Below are 15592 nucleotides of genomic sequence, written 5' to 3' on the forward strand. Positions count from 1 at the left end.
GATATACACCATTACAGCCTGGTGACTTATTGCTTTTTAATTTATCAATTTGCACCATTACCAGCTCTTCTGACATCCCAGGTCTCAGGTAATACTTCATCTTTATTACTGGCAAAGAGTGACAGGATCTCATCATTAATACTGCGAGGAAGTAGGGCCGGGGCAGGTATCTCTCAATAACACCGCGACGAAGACTCAAGCAAAGAACAAAGCTGTGACGAACAAGTTTTCTTGTCTTTATTAGAAAGAGACCTATACAATATAGCAGTCTCCCTCTGCAGTACTTTACAACTTTTTTTCCTTTTTTATTTATTTATTTTTATTCAGAATACTGTACAGCTGACACAAAAATCTCAACGCGAAGAGAGAGTAAAGGGAAACATAATACAGACTGGCATACTTAATCAAAACAAAATCATATGAAACAACAAGCAAAGTGAAATGTTTGTCAATTGTTTTAATTACAGTACAAACAATATAAATAAAGCATCATTGAGTCATTGTAAAACAAACTTGCTGAATGAGGTAATATAAAAACAACAACAAAAGACGTATTTTTTAATAATTTCCACACTGTCTTGTCATCATTTATACATTACTATTTACAGAAACAGAAAAAACAAACAAACAAAACAAACAAAAAAAAACCAACAAACCTTGCTATAAAGTCTGCCATGTGCTAGGTATCTTCTGCCTCTACCCCAAACACAGTTCTCAGGTGTCCCTACTCACCTGGGCTCCCTTTCTCCCCATCCTAACCAGGAACACAAACATCACAAAAGCAGAAAAACGGAAAGACCTGGGGGCTAAACACGCGTGAACGTGACATCTAGCCGTGTGGTCGGTCACAGGGTGAGAAGGAACACAAAGAAACAAGAGCACACATCCATTTCCAAGCGGTGATGATGCTGGTTCCCGAAACAAAGGTGCTGGCTAGGACTGCACACCAAACCACGGCCCCACTGAAACCAAACTCCGACTTCAGCTAGGTTGGGATACAGCACTTTATGCGTCCGGGCCCGATTCTGCCTCTCCCAAACAGCTTTGCCTCGGGTTTGGCAAAGCATTTGGGGATATGTTCAAATCCCAGTGAAGCCGAGAGGTTTCACGTAGCTGCAGAATTAGGCCCGTGGTGATCCTGAGCCAGAGACATCAAGGTGAGAGAACACAAAGGAAACACACAAAACGAGCCCTCTAGTTTTAAAAGACACTCCTCCCCATAGCCCTGCGGTGTGTGCACCCGTCTGTACGAGCTGTGCACAAGTGAAAAATGCTCACGAGGTTACACTAGTACATGAGAACTGGACCAAATGCACGGGGCCCATCGTGGACCCCTGGAAAGTTTGTATTTCCCCAGAGAAAAGGGCTGTGCTTTTAGAGGACCAACATCCTATTCTCCCTGTGGACTGGCAAAATGATGCCAGTGTATTCAATAGGTCTTGAATCCATGTGAAACTCTGTGGATACATAAGAAAAAAATGCTCAGAGGAGTTTTCAACAGCACCCGCACCTCCCTGGCACACCCAGCTGTTTTCCACCATAAATACCTTGCCTAGTTCCAGCAAACAGTCCCCTGCGTGCCGACCCTGCCTTATCCCTATCAGTGTCCCCCAATATGACCCTAAACCAAAAGCAGGAGTAGCAATGGCAGGGACAACAGCTGGCCAGGCTTTCCTGGACCCCTCGCTACGCACAAAGCCTTAGCACGCGTTAGCTGATGCTCATGGCTCCCTCAAAGCAACATTTTGGGGCCCCAAACACCTGGGGAAGGACCACTTGGTGCTCCTCAGAAACATCTCACTGCATGTCCTCTTCTCCAGTGACCCCATTTGGCCATGCATGACCCAAAAAACACCATTGTAGAAACTACAGGAGGGCAGCACAACGGGGCCGCACTTAAATTCAGCCGGTAAGCTGAGGCTGGAGCAAATGTATGGAAAAGAAAGGGCCTCTGAGCAGCACGTCTTCTGTCCTTTTCACTTCTGCATCTCCTTCCAGCACCAGCTCCCACCCCGAAGCAAGGTGGCTTTCAGTCCCGGTAGGCAAGTTAAAGGGCTTCACAAGCTGGGTGTTGCCATCTGAACGAGCTATGGTTTTGCTCTGAGCCGGGTTATCTCTTGAATCCTGAGCATTTGATGGCTTTCAAGAGCCACAGTGAGCCCTTACCTCCTATTCCTGCCTCTCCCTGCCCTCTGAGCCGGCACCCCCGCCCTGTGCGTACCTCCTGTGCTCCAGAAAATGGCTGGCTGAGTTAAATTGGGAAACTTGCCCATTTCTAAACATCTACCTGAACACTGGGCTCTAGCTACAGGTTTTGAGTCACACGTAAATGTGTGCACGGACACTTACAAATTGCTAAGAGCAGTATGTAGAGCATATATGCGTATACATACACACACATGCCAAATGCAGAGCACTAAATTTTAGGTACTCCTGCTGGTACACCCATATGACACTGCAGTACCGTTGGACTCAAGCCACCCTCACTGCACTTCATCACTGATTCAACCCAACCTCTTCGCTTCCAGACGGGGGAACCAAAACCCTCCCTCACTCCTACCAAAGATTGGGTGCTACCACGTCTGCTGTTGGGGTTTTATTCCCTCCACCTTGCAATTTGGGAGGATCGGGAAAGTGTTTTCAGCTACCCAAGAGGAGCTGGGACTGCTCCAAGGTCCCCATGCGGTTGCACTCATGGTATTTGGTTATCCTAACCACAGGCAGAGGGAGGTGAGAAAGACGGAAGAATGGGAAGTTCTCAGACACAAAACACTGATCGGCTCCGTAAAATGTGGCGTGCACAAAATAGCTGATGGTGCATTCACTGCCAGCAAGCAACACGGTCATCCCAAACGCATGCCATTAGACCTCTACAAGCCCCCCACCCCCCTCCACGCTTTGTACATAACACACAGGTAAAAATTACGAGCTCTGAAGCATTGCAAAATAGTCAACTCTTAGTACTGGAAGCAAACACACGTCCAGCAGTTCATGGCCAAGAGAAAGCTGAAGCTTTGCATGTCAGCAGAGCTGACCACTACCACGTGAATATGCTACAGAGATTTGAGAGAGATGCGGACATGTAAGAAGAGGCTAAAACTGCTGAAATGTACAAAGACATTTGTCTTTCATCTGCCCAGAAACAAAAGTCCCCCAGACACTCAGGGAACAAGAGTAAACTACGGGAGTTAACTCACCCACATATTGCTGTCGCCTGAAATGAAACACAGGGGCCAAGATTACCAAAGGTATGACTAGTGACTTGTGGCTCTTAAAAAAACAATAAACAAAAGCCATCTTATTTTCAGAAATCATGCAATCCTTTTCCCAAAACAAGAACTATTCACAGCTCTGGAAAATCTTGGCCAACCCTCCCCACCCTCTATTTAAAATGTGAGACGGATTCAGTCAACTCAAGATAGCTGTCAGAGATGAGATCACCAAATATCCACTTTAAAAACTGGCCCATGATAAACAACAAAACAAAACCTAGAATATCGCAGTACAACAGACCTACCTACCTACACCTTTGGATAGTTTGCTCTATTACCTCTCTATTTTTTTTTAAAACAGGAGATACCCTTTGAATAAAACCATTTAAACCAACCTTCTTTTTGTAACTTAGAATTTAAGAAGTCAAAATTCATTGCAGGACCTTTTGTGGTTTTTTTGTTTGTTTGATTTTGGTTTTTACTTTGCTCAAAAAGAATTTTAATCTGGAGCGAGCTTTCTTTTGCTATGCAGCAGACACAAGAATATCCCAAACTTTTCTCCGCAATACATTTTACCCCAAAATCAACCAAAATGGAAGGCGATGTTGAAGTGAGGATCTGAGACTAACAGCCAGAGATCCCATGTGCTAATAACTGCAGCAGGCATCAGAGGGGAATCAAAGAGTCTTGACGATGAATTGTGACGGGCAAGCTCTCATGTATCCACACAAACTGCCCCACGTTTGGTCCCCAACACTTTCCTTCTTCACCTTGAGTACCTCCCGGCACAACGCACATTTGTTCCCCGTTAAGGTGCAAACACGGCTCCCCGAGACATTTGTAGAGGGCCCCTTCAGAGTCCTCGTGTGAAATCTGTGCTTGTCTCCACTACTACTACTTTACACTAGAAACTACAAATTACTTCATTTTTCATGATCTCCATACAAATATAAAAGATGAAGCTATCCGAAAACCGCATCAGCTAATTACACTACATTACAGCGCTGGAGATCATCGCTACGAGTGTATCTGCACTCACACCTCTATGCCTTTCCCTACGTTACTCAGCTTCCTCTTGCCAGGGGAAATCTCCAAGTGCAGCTAAAGCCTCTTGCACTAACACATAATTTAGGGAAATGGGGAAAGACAGCAAGGTAAACAATATTAATGTTTACACAGTTATTATACACTACGCCCAAGTAGAAATGCTTAAAAACCCTCTCTCCTTTCCAATAGCCCGCCTGGCTTTCCAAGCTGTGCCTAGCTCGGGAGATGCCAAGTCATGCCAGAAATAGCTATTTTTTTCTGCCCCCTTTCAGCAACGAAACTGGAAATCTGGTAATGAGAGCTCTTGGCCAAATCTCTGCAGTGGCGAGACCCTGAATTTTCTGAAGGTCGGATCTTATCTCTTCACAAATAGCGAGGAAAAAGTAAACCCTCCTGAAGTCCTGGAATACCGAGGTTCAGGTGCCGGCTACAACACATCCGACTCGTCTCCACTCTAGGCAATTAGCCTCGCGTCAATAGCAGGAAAGTGCTGATGTTAGTAGCAAAAGCTCACTCAATCCTAGTGTTGTAGTCAAGGTGGATAAAGTGCAGAGCAAGTGGGATTCAAAAGTATTTGGGATCACGCAAAGGGTTAAATGGGGCACTCGGTGAGAACCACTGCCACAAAACTCCATTTTCTGAGAAAACAGAGACAGATTTAGCTAGCATGTTTCTGCTGGGATTTCTTATTGACTGGATTTCAATTTGTTTTTAATTTGCTCATAACATGCTCAAAGGGCGTAAACAGCCTGGCAAGTGGGTTCCATAAAAGCAACAAGAGGGGCTAGACACGAGATGAGGAACAGAAAACGGACAGGTTAACAGAGTGAGAGCAACGGAACAACTCCTGCAGGTTCTCAAAGCGCTGATACCGGTGCCGCACCTGGGCGGCTTCAAGAACATCCTTTGCAAAGTGCAAACGCACCCCCTGAAAAGCACACAGAGCCCCGAGACCTTGTCTCTCTCCTGCTGGCCAGAGCTGCGTGGAGAGGGAAATCCGTGGCTGAGAAAAAAATCCGAGCCATCAAAGCCTGCCTCCTTGTTTCCCACCACCACGGGCGCACGGTTCTTTGGCTCCCAGGGGTTTGGGTGTCCTCCCTGCAGACCCCCAGGCATCTGGGGAAGCCACCACGTAGCCTACAAAAGCAAGGCTTCAGCTTCATCACTGCTGACGTGTACGTGTCCAAGGGAAAGCTTTGTTTAGGTTAAAAGCAAGTGTTACCGCTTGATTAAAGTATGAGGTTATTAGTTGGCTAGCCAGGATACATCGTTTTTCCTGTAATACAGTGGAATTCCCTTTCCTAAAAAAAATTATTTTGTAAGGTTCACCTTCAGAAAGTATTTACGAAAGGAGTGTACCTGAAATCTGCACGGCAGCCTGGCTGTCCTTGTCTCTCAAACATCACTCCCAGCCTCGTAGGAGGAAGGTGGCCCAAAGAGAACATTAGGTACAGAAAACATTTTCAGCTCTGAAACGGAACATGCATTGAGAACTTATTCGTGGCAAATTCGCCGACAATGTGTTTGAAACGTCGGACTTGATTCTCCGATAGAAATGCGCTTGATGTTCCCAGGGGAGCAGCGGGCAGCTGGCACCTCTGGGCACACGAGCAGCAGTTCCTGAATCTCCCCGCATCCCCTGGTGCAGGTGTAAGGCTTGTGAGCGCTGGGATGCGGTCGGCTCCGAGCATCCCGTTCAGCCAAACATTTAGGTGGGCTGTCCTGTCACCGTAGGACCACCCATCAGTACCAAATATCAGGGAGCTGCACGGCAACGATGGAGAAACAGCAATTACAACAGACACCTTTCCTCAAGGGAAAAAAATAATAAAAAAAAAACCCACCTCCCAGCGTGAACAGAACTAGATGTAGCGTTATTCTGGCGCAGCAAAAGAAAGATCTCCCTACAGCCAGAGGTCTCTACAGTAACAAGCTATAAAATGACAACGCCACAGAACAGGAAAAAGCTGGTCAGTATTCTAGTTTTTTTTCACCTTGGGGCATGCTCTTCTTCCAAGATTTTATGATTTTTACACCAAATCTGTAATTTTCTGATTTTTTTTCCTTAAGATACCCTGAATACTCTTCTTTTTTCCCTTCACATTTTGTCGACCTATAGTGACTGCTATCCCCCTCCCGTTTGGATGTCAAATGAAATACAGAGCCCCAAGGAAGAACAACACTGGAGGCTTGGGAAATACAGACGGAGCAGGTAGATTTGCAAATTACTATGCTGTGTGCACCTCACTGACTTCACATAATTGCTCCTTTGCCATCTAATTCAGTTGAGTTTTCAACTTTCTCTGTGATATGCCCTTCCCCCATCTTCGCATTGCCATATGCCACTTAAAAATCACTTTTCTGTCTGCCAAAAACCTTACAGCCTGCTTCCCTGTGCCAGAATCCTAGCTTGTGGAAAATGGCAGAAGCTAGGATCTGTCTGGCAATAAGCAAAATAATAATAAAAAAAATCATAAAAAAATCAAATTACGTATTAAAAGGTGGAATTTAAATGAACTGTCCAGGCTACTTTCACAAGCCATTTTTCTTCCAGAGAGCAGCCAAGTTCAGAGTTAGCGCAGCCATGCCCTGCCCGCCTTGGTGAAGGCTATCAATTCTGAAATTAATCAAATCTGATCTTCACACATCCAGACTATGGCTTTTTGTCTTGGCTTGTGAAAGCTTCATGCCTTCTGAAGTAAAATATATTTACAGTGCTGAGAAACAGCCTCTTTTCCTTTCTAAAAGGTCTCATACATTTTTTTTTTTCATGCCAAGCGTGCCACAATCTCATTCTGATATGTTCCTCAAAGGCTTGCAATGGAAATAGGGTTCACTGCTGGGAAGATTTTCAATGTACAATGATCTGTACTCCACAGATCCTAACTAGTTGCACATGATTTAGTTCACATCCATTACAGTTTATAAATTAACAGAGATGTCATTTTCTGTACAAAAAAATCAATGCATATTTATGATTTTTTTATTCAAATAGATTTTACATACATATAATCTAAAGACACAATACAAAATCTGTATAAGTTAGGCAATGCATCACAGGAGTGACCAAAAACTCAACACGTTTACCTTGGCAAAATGACAGAACATATTTCTGCTGGCTGAAAAAAGATTAGCCTTTAATGCATTTATTAATTTTACTAAATGTACTTGAAATGTTTTTCCTTAGCAGTATTCATTATTCCTTTTTGTGTTTCATAGTTACTCTTATTTATTTTTTCCATTTTGTTTTTACACCAAGGAGACTGCAGTCAAATAACACTCAGCAACTCATTTCCTCTCTTTGGACTGAAAAATTAAACAGATACTAAATTATGACAGTGAATTTAGAAAGGAGGGCTCCAAGGGCTTGAAAGAACATGTCTGAGATAATATGATGCTTCTAAGAATATTGCAATCACATCCAAGCAATCACCGAAGCGTGCCATGTAACTACCTCCTCAGCTAATATGCTTTTTTCTCCGTGATGACTAATCATGTTCTATTAAACAGCGGTAATGCTGGAAGAACTCAACTATACAAGTGTAATGAAGCCAGTATTCTCCCTGGACAGATTAGCTACAACTGATTTGACACATACCATCATAGGAGCTTCAAACCTGACAAACTCTGTGCTTGCTTCTGATTTATGCCGTCAAGCTCTTCAGAGAAGAGAATGAAATCCAGCCGTTCCGTTTGGTAGAGGTGAAATGTACTGATGTGCTTAACTGTCAGTTACGGAAAGTTACCATCGCTCCTTTCTTCTCCTCTCGCTCCCGCTCTCGTCTCCCTCCGCCCCTTCCTTCCGCACTTGTAGAGCCTGTGCCCAGGGACAACCATCCCCACGGTCCCGTGCCACGTGCCGTGTCCTAGAGAACCCACGCGCCCTCATGCGCTTCTGCTGCCCGCTTGTCATTGTCGGAGAGCTGTCACTGAAACAACTGCTTTCTCTGCAGCCCCTTTCGCTCCTTCTCACCCCCTCGTGCTATCCAGACGTGCCGTTTCTGGATGGGACAGGGATGCACCGAAGGGAAAAGGGAAAAAAGGGAAGTTGTCAGACTCACAGAGCAGAGCTGTGACGGGAATGGAGGAATATGAGGCTGCGGATGTAATTCAGGTCAGCAAATACACGAACAAGCTCCTCAGATGATGGTGGGCATTCTTCCGCTGCTGTTGTTTCGGTTATTGTTCTTCCTGGACAAATTTGGAGTCGCCATGAGGACGAAGCGTTCATCGGGGCAGCCGTACTGGAGGAGAACATCAATGCACTCCTGGCTGGAGGCTTGCCTGGCATAGGCCAACGCCGTGTTCCCGTGGGCATCGCGTGCCATCACGTCAACGCCATACTATATAGAAAGAAGAGATGGCGTCTGAAGCTTTGGTGCAAACAGAGCATTAAAACAGAGGGAGCAAACTCAGGACAGAAGGGTTTGAATGTAACTGAGGACAAGGCTGGGGAAAGGGAGAAGAGGGACAGGGCAGGAGACCATGTAGATTCTTTGAGCATAGAGCTACACATGAAAAGGTTTCTACACGGAGGGTCTCCTACCTGGAGCTAAATTTGTATCATTGGTATTTCAAATAGCATTTCAAATAGTGCCAGGGAAATTCTCCTTCCCCATCTCCTACACTGTTGCTTGCTTTCTATCAAGTAGCAGTAGACAGGCAGAAATTTAAGTTGCTCTCTTTACAGAGCACGCGATGAGCAAGACCCAGACTCAGGACAGCAGCGGACACTTGGTGAAATTTGCAGGCAGCAGGTTTGGGAGGCCCTGCTGAAGGAACGTGGCCCAGCAAAAGCCACCCCAGCGCCGCAGGCCCCCTCCCCAGGCGGCAGGTACTCACCCAAATCAAGAGCTGCACCAACACCACGTTTCCTTTCCTGCATGCCAAGTGCAGGGCAGTGCGCCCATCCCCGTCCCCGCAGGTCTCGTTCACCTCCTCCCGTGTCCCATGGGCAAGGAGCAGGATGACCATCCGCAAATCTTCCTCGGCTGTAGCCCTCAGGAGATGCTGGCCCAGAGAAAGCTCCAGGCATTGCAGCGGGGCGAGGAAGAGCTTCTGCTCGTATTTTGCACGTATCCAGCGCTCCTTTTCTTCCCTAGAAAACAAAAGGGAATGTGTAAAACAGTGCCAGCTCGGCTTTGCCTACCAGTATGCTAGGAAACGGCAGTTAATCAACACAAAAATTATTCCCTGTTCCATTATTTTTGGCAAAAAAGCCATTATAGAGGCAGTTCATTCAAACTTTGTCCTTGCAGCAGGATTTGTGCCACCCGTCTCGGCACTATTGAGCTGTATCACTGTGACACTGGCTGAGCTGCCTGTGGGACGTACGCCCCAGCCACCAGCTGCTGTGAGGTGGTGGCGAGATCACAACGGCCACGAGGTCTTCAGACCCTGGGCTGCCATGAGGATGGGCAAAAGGTAAGAGCCCTTGCTGTTAAATGGGAAAACAGGCAGACCAATTCCACCACGGGGTTAAGCTGTGCTGCAAAATACATTACAGAAAATGTGCAGAATTTCCATCCCTAACACCTGAAGTAACCCGTACGGCGCTTCCATCCTTCAGCCATCCTTCCTGCACCCAGGTTTGCATTTCAGACAGGACTGCGACCCCCTGGAAGACACAGCCTTGCTTGCAAGGGTGTTTTTTTTTTTTCTTTCCTAAAAGTTGAGTCATGTTTCCAAATGCAAAAGACATATGGAGGGTTCTCCTGTTTGTTTTTCCAAAATGCAAACTACCAAAACAACACTTTGAAGCACCATTTCCTCCTGATATGTCAAATAACTATCAAAAGCTTTCTGGATGCTATTATATTACAGGATAACAAGGACTACAAACAACTGCCTCAACTGCCCATTAAAAAAATTAACATACAATTATATGATCTAAGAGATCTAGCCCTAGACAAAGTCCCATTTAGAAGTACCTTAGGTAATCTGTTCAGCCTGTGAAAACCATATACATCACCTAGCAAGGCAACTTGTTACTGGTGACATATTTTTTCCTCTGGAGTACAAAAGGAAAAGCTCTGTTTACCCCTTTCAGCACTGTTTACACTACTCCCAGTAATCTAGTGTCAGGTTAGCCCTAATCTGTTTTTAAATACTTATGTAAACAGATCCTTCCAACAGCAAATCTGGATTAGTTTTGCATCATTTCCTGGTACATGTGGAGTGACCTTACTTTGACCTCCCTGGATGCTTTCATGCAAAGCTTTCCAAAGCAGGCACTTCTCTGCACCAATGGCAATTCACCCTGCAGACAGGTACAGGCTTTTTCAGAGAAAGAGGGCAAACAGAAAATTAACACAAAAAGCGCTTCGTTTAAATGAAACCTTTGAATGGCTCCCGCAAGCTAAAAGACACACACACAAAAAATTTAGGGAGCTGCAAATTAACCTTTGATGGCAGGCTCTGATAATCAGAGCATCAGTTCAGGTGCTCCAGAGGGAGAGGAGAAAGAAAAGGATTTCTGTTACCATTGCATTCCCTCTTTATTTATTTTATTTTATTTTATTTTATTTTATTTTATTTTATTTTATTTTATTTTATTTTATTTTATTTTATTTTATTTTATTTTATTTCATTTCATTTCATTTCATTTCATTTCATTTCATTTCATTTCATTTCATTTATTTTATTTGTGTTGTTTTCAGGTAAAAAAAACACATTGGCAACGCTTTGAGGACAATGAAGTAACATAACATGCAATTATTAACAATAAAATGTGCGTTCTTGCAGTGTTGCAACACTTGCAGGTCCAGTATCCACCCCAAGTATTTAATAAAGCTCTCCTGAGTTTTTAAAGTCTGTATTGAGGTACTGAGAGTATAACCAATGCTTCCACTCCACATTTCAATGTGCCACACTGAAAAAGGAGGTGATTCAACCTGCACTGCTTCACAACAGTAGCACATGTCTGGGCTTTGGGAATTTATTTCTCATATGCCCATGCACCCTAAAGGCAAAACATGCTTCAGACAGCTTCTGCCTGCATCGTACCTCACAAAATTTTCTGAGCCTAACTGGGAGTCTGCAAATGAATCCCCTTCTCCGCCCTGGACCATCTTTTAGTGGTAGTTACTTTTGGCTCCAGTCAGAGCATCGGCTGCTGTACCAGCACGGCTCGTGTGAAGTCCCTTTCTGTTTGAAAACCAAGCTGCCTTACACACATCTCCCAGCTCTAATCACAGTTCATATATATACCTATATATACCTAAACAGAGACAATAAATGCCAACTTCAGGTGGAGGCTTTCAGAGTTTTAGGCTGCTGCTTTACAAATTCCTTGGCATGAATTTCACCTTTGCCATGTGTTGCATGGGAGCAGTGCAAAGGCACGTCAGACAAAGCAATCCTGGTGCTCTTGGAAGGCTGCAAGAGAGCTGCAAGGCTAGACATTATCAACCAAATCCTACTCAGATTATCCTACTGTCTCAAAAGGCTGGGAAAAGAACAGAAAACCCATTTAAAAATAAATCTGAGGAAGGGGAACGTGCTGACACCTGCATTACTGATGGAGAGGAAAAAAGCAGGATGCAAACGGTCCTTCCTTGAAGCACTGTCCTGCAGTATAACCTGTAACTGCTCTGCGTTAACACTGACTGTCAAAAACCCCTTAACTGGAAAAAATTTGTTGCAACCAGGCAGCAACTGAAGAGATAGTGAGTCCCTTGGGAGATGCATGCCTGGCCAGAGCAGGACCCTGCAGCCAGCAGCGGACTGTGCTCCTGGGCTACAACCACTTAAAATTTTGACCTTCTCACATGATTATTTTTACCTTACTTTAGTCTTCCTTCCTGGAAAAACTTGCTCATTTTTCTTGACCACCTAGGGCACCAATAGACTTAATTCATTAAGGTCAAATTCTACCCTTGCAGTCACAGTAATTGACTGGGAGAGTACCCCCCAAACTCTACCTGAGGGTCATGGTGGGAACAGAGCAAACTCTACAAACAAAAATAAAAGTGTTTTAAAAGTCTCAGACATTTGGGGGCAGCATGTCACTGACATCGGCTATCAAATGAGATTTAGATCCTATTCAACAGCCCAAACTGGGTACACAAAGAAAGATACGCTGTTTGGATTTTCTCATAGAAAATTATACTTAATAACAGAGGTAGGGGGTGAAGCACACTTGCCCATACCTCATGGACTGGTAAAACCAAAATTTAGAAGGACAGGTTTTTGAATGAGTATCTAGAAAGCCAACATCCGCAGACATCCTCTCTCCGTCTCTGGCACAAACCGTTTCATTTTGAAAGGCAAGTTCTGGGACATTCTTGGAAGTTAGCTTCAGCTCCACGACATGCACTCATCTTAGAAATCCCAACAACAAGACATAAATACTGCAATTGTTGCTCTGATGCCACAATTTCACTTCTGGGATCCACAGCTTGTCTTGGTTGAGGTTTCATTTCCCCAAAGGCAGGCCAGTCCAAGAGCAGAGTTGTCAGCAGTAGATCACTTAACCTCATTCCAGTCCCCTGGAGGACCACTGTTCACATCCCCTGTTAGCTAATGAGCTAAAAAATGAATTATTGGAGCGGTCAGCAATAAGCAGGAAGAGGAGGCACAGTGTTTCACTTCAGCCAGCACTGACATACCTTTAAATAAATCAACTGAATAAGAGTACAAAGAAACGAGAGGAAGAGCAACTAATCAGGAGAAAGATACTGAACCAGTCCCTAAAAATAAAAGAAATGTACAATTAAACATCTGCTAGTAAATATTTCTGTTTTCTTCCCTTGCCTGTAATCCTGGCAACTTCCACTCTAAGCAACCCCTTCAACACTACGACTTCCAGTTCTAGTTGTCTCCACATGACACCTGTAAGCCAAAACAAGACTATTTTGCTTACTTACTGGGATTTTAAATCCAGTGAAATTCCTTTTTCAGGACCAGATTAAAGCCAGTGTACTGGAGAGGAAACATCATCAGGTGCTCAGACGGTCCCTATGATACCTAATGCTGGAGAATATCTGAGCTGCCTCTTCCTCAGATGTACTAAAATAATATATACTTTCTACAGCAATCAGGCTAGCTGCCTGTGTTTTTAATGCACATGCACATGTGAATTAATAGATTATAAATTCCTGATTAATAGATTACAAATTTTTAGAAAGAAAAAGATATATAATTAGTAAGATCAGACTTTGATCTTTTTCTCTCTGAAGCTGTCCATTCAAACCCAGGCTGCAAATATAAATTTAAAACCTCAGTGTATGTACAAGGGCCAAAGTACAGGGTAAGACTGCAAAATACTCTGCAGGAAAGGGATAATCCACTAAGCTTTGGCCAAAAAATACCAGGAGTATTAGCTCTTGCAGGAGTCTCCATCACTAGTGAACTCTAAGTACACAGTGGTATGAATAATGAAAACCCTGCCACGGCAATGATACTGTACATAGGTAAGGGTTATTAGAAACAGATGAAAATTTCACTTCTCAGTTTATTTTGAACTCATTAGGTGCTTGCTTCTCAAGATAATGTCCAATTATTTAAATTACTCTGCCAGCCACATCACATCATTATTATCTGGAAACATAAATACCGGGCACTGTAAGGGGGAGGGTTAACTAGGTAGCATGAGAGAATATAAAAAGCAGATTAGCTTAGAGCACAGTTTCCCTCTGGAGCTACACTGTGCTCTCTGCTTCCGAGTTTGCACCAGAGATGCTCATTTAGGAGCTCATGTCCTGCACAGCTCAGCCCCTTCCAGTGCATCGCCTGGCTTGCCCACCTTGGTTAAAAGCTTGCAGCTTCCAACAATACTAAATCTTTTCTTCTCTCTTGCTAAAGAGAATAATTCTGCAACTGAGGAGGCCCCTAAATGTTCTCTCTAGTGCCATTCACCCAAACCTCCGTGCTGTGCAGGTGCCATGCTTGCGCGTTGCCATTTCTGGATGCTCACTGAAGTGCAGCCATTTGACGCGGTAGTGACCTGGCTAGCTCAGCAAGAGAACTGCCAGATTTTCTCTGTTGTTGGACAGCTGACAAGGTTAATGGGTCTGTTCCAAGAAAATGAAGTAAATCTAACCCCCATAACTCCCAAACTCTGGGAGCGTCCCAGAATGTGTCATTAGCTTTGTGGTCCAGCATGCAAGAAGCATGCATCACCTAATGACCAGTGCTGTCAAAGCAGGGTGGCTGGCTGTGCTGGGGCTTGCCTTTTAAACAAAACCCTTTGCAACAACCCCACAGACGTCTGATAAACTGCATCGCTTTGGACAGCCAGCGATCAAGAGAAGAGAAATATTGCGGGGGACAGGACTGCAAAGTCTGGAAAAGTTCATGATGTTTTTAATTGCAACTAGCAAAGGAGAGGGGGGGAGAAGAAGCGAAGGCGAGAAGAAAGGGCTAGCAGCAAGGAATTTCCAAAGTGTCTTCCTGCCCTGAGCAAAGCAGGAACTGGGAGGAGAGGCATGGAAGAGGAGCCGGGAACAATGTGCTGAGAAAACACCGGGACTTCCTCTCTCTGCAGGAGAAGACCCCGCTCTATAGCAAAGCGAGTGCGTAGCAGCTGACTGCCCCTAGCACGCATGCCTTCTCTCCCCGGCTGCGTTGCTAAGGGGGAAGGTGCACAGGCCCACCGGGGATATAGAGGTCCCTGGCAAACAAGAGGGCTCCAGACAGCAAACAAAGACCGATGGGTATTTATTCCTTAATTACAGAAAGCTTTCAAGAAAAGGGCCACTGTAAATCCCTGCGTACCGAGAAAAGGAGGCAAAGGACCAAGATTTATGTGCACTGGGGCAAAGAGGAAATAAATATCTCTCTGGCTCCTGATCAATATTATGAGTGTTTTGCCAACCTAGAGGGTGTTTTATGAGCTGTAAGGACAGAAAGGGATCATTAATAATTAAATAAAGTCAACCTATTAAGCTTATTACTTCTTACAAGTTAAACATCCCCGACGGACGAGGAAAACTGCCGAGGAGCCACCACGTGTCCATGCCTGGGCTTGACCTCAGGCATGGGCGGCCTGCAATGCCAGGCCAGCCCTCTCCAGGCCCGGTGGGGCAATCAGCTCAGCTTGGGAATGATTTATTTGCCATCTCTGTTGGGAAAGTTATCTGGCTGAGGACAGAGCTCAAACTGCTGTTAAACCTGCAGTGCTGTCCACCAGAGAGGAGAGGCATAAAGGAGCAGTTCAATGCCACAAAAGCAATCCAAATTCAAGTTTCTCCTCCTGACATCAGGTAGGCCTCAAGCAAACAAACCACTCCTGAAAGACACAAATCAAGGCGAATTCACATCAGAAGCGTGCTCAAAGCTCCCTCACACTTGCAGGGAGCTATTCTATGAAGCCCACAGGTCAGGATCTTCTA

General features: G+C 44.7%; 1 protein-coding gene across 10 annotated transcripts in view; it reads right to left on the reverse strand.

Annotated features, from left to right (window-relative positions):
- Nucleotides 1-215: 215 nt before the first annotated feature.
- The window catches only part of AGAP1 (ArfGAP with GTPase domain, ankyrin repeat and PH domain 1), a 376948-nt gene continuing 361571 nt past the window's right edge, over nucleotides 216-15592 (reverse strand). For all 10 annotated transcript variants that reach the window (XM_066999590.1, XM_066999587.1, XM_066999584.1 and 7 more), the window contains 2 exons: nucleotides 9102-9357; nucleotides 216-8602 (listed from right to left, as the gene is read on the reverse strand). In XM_066999590.1, coding sequence (XP_066855691.1) covers nucleotides 8399-8602; nucleotides 9102-9357 — 460 coding nt within the window. In that variant the 3' untranslated portion in view covers nucleotides 216-8398. The remainder of the gene's footprint in view (nucleotides 8603-9101; nucleotides 9358-15592) is intronic.

This window comes from Anser cygnoides, chromosome 6 (assembly GCF_040182565.1).
Source record: "Anser cygnoides isolate HZ-2024a breed goose chromosome 6, Taihu_goose_T2T_genome, whole genome shotgun sequence".
Lineage (NCBI taxonomy): Eukaryota > Metazoa > Chordata > Aves > Anseriformes > Anatidae > Anser > Anser cygnoides.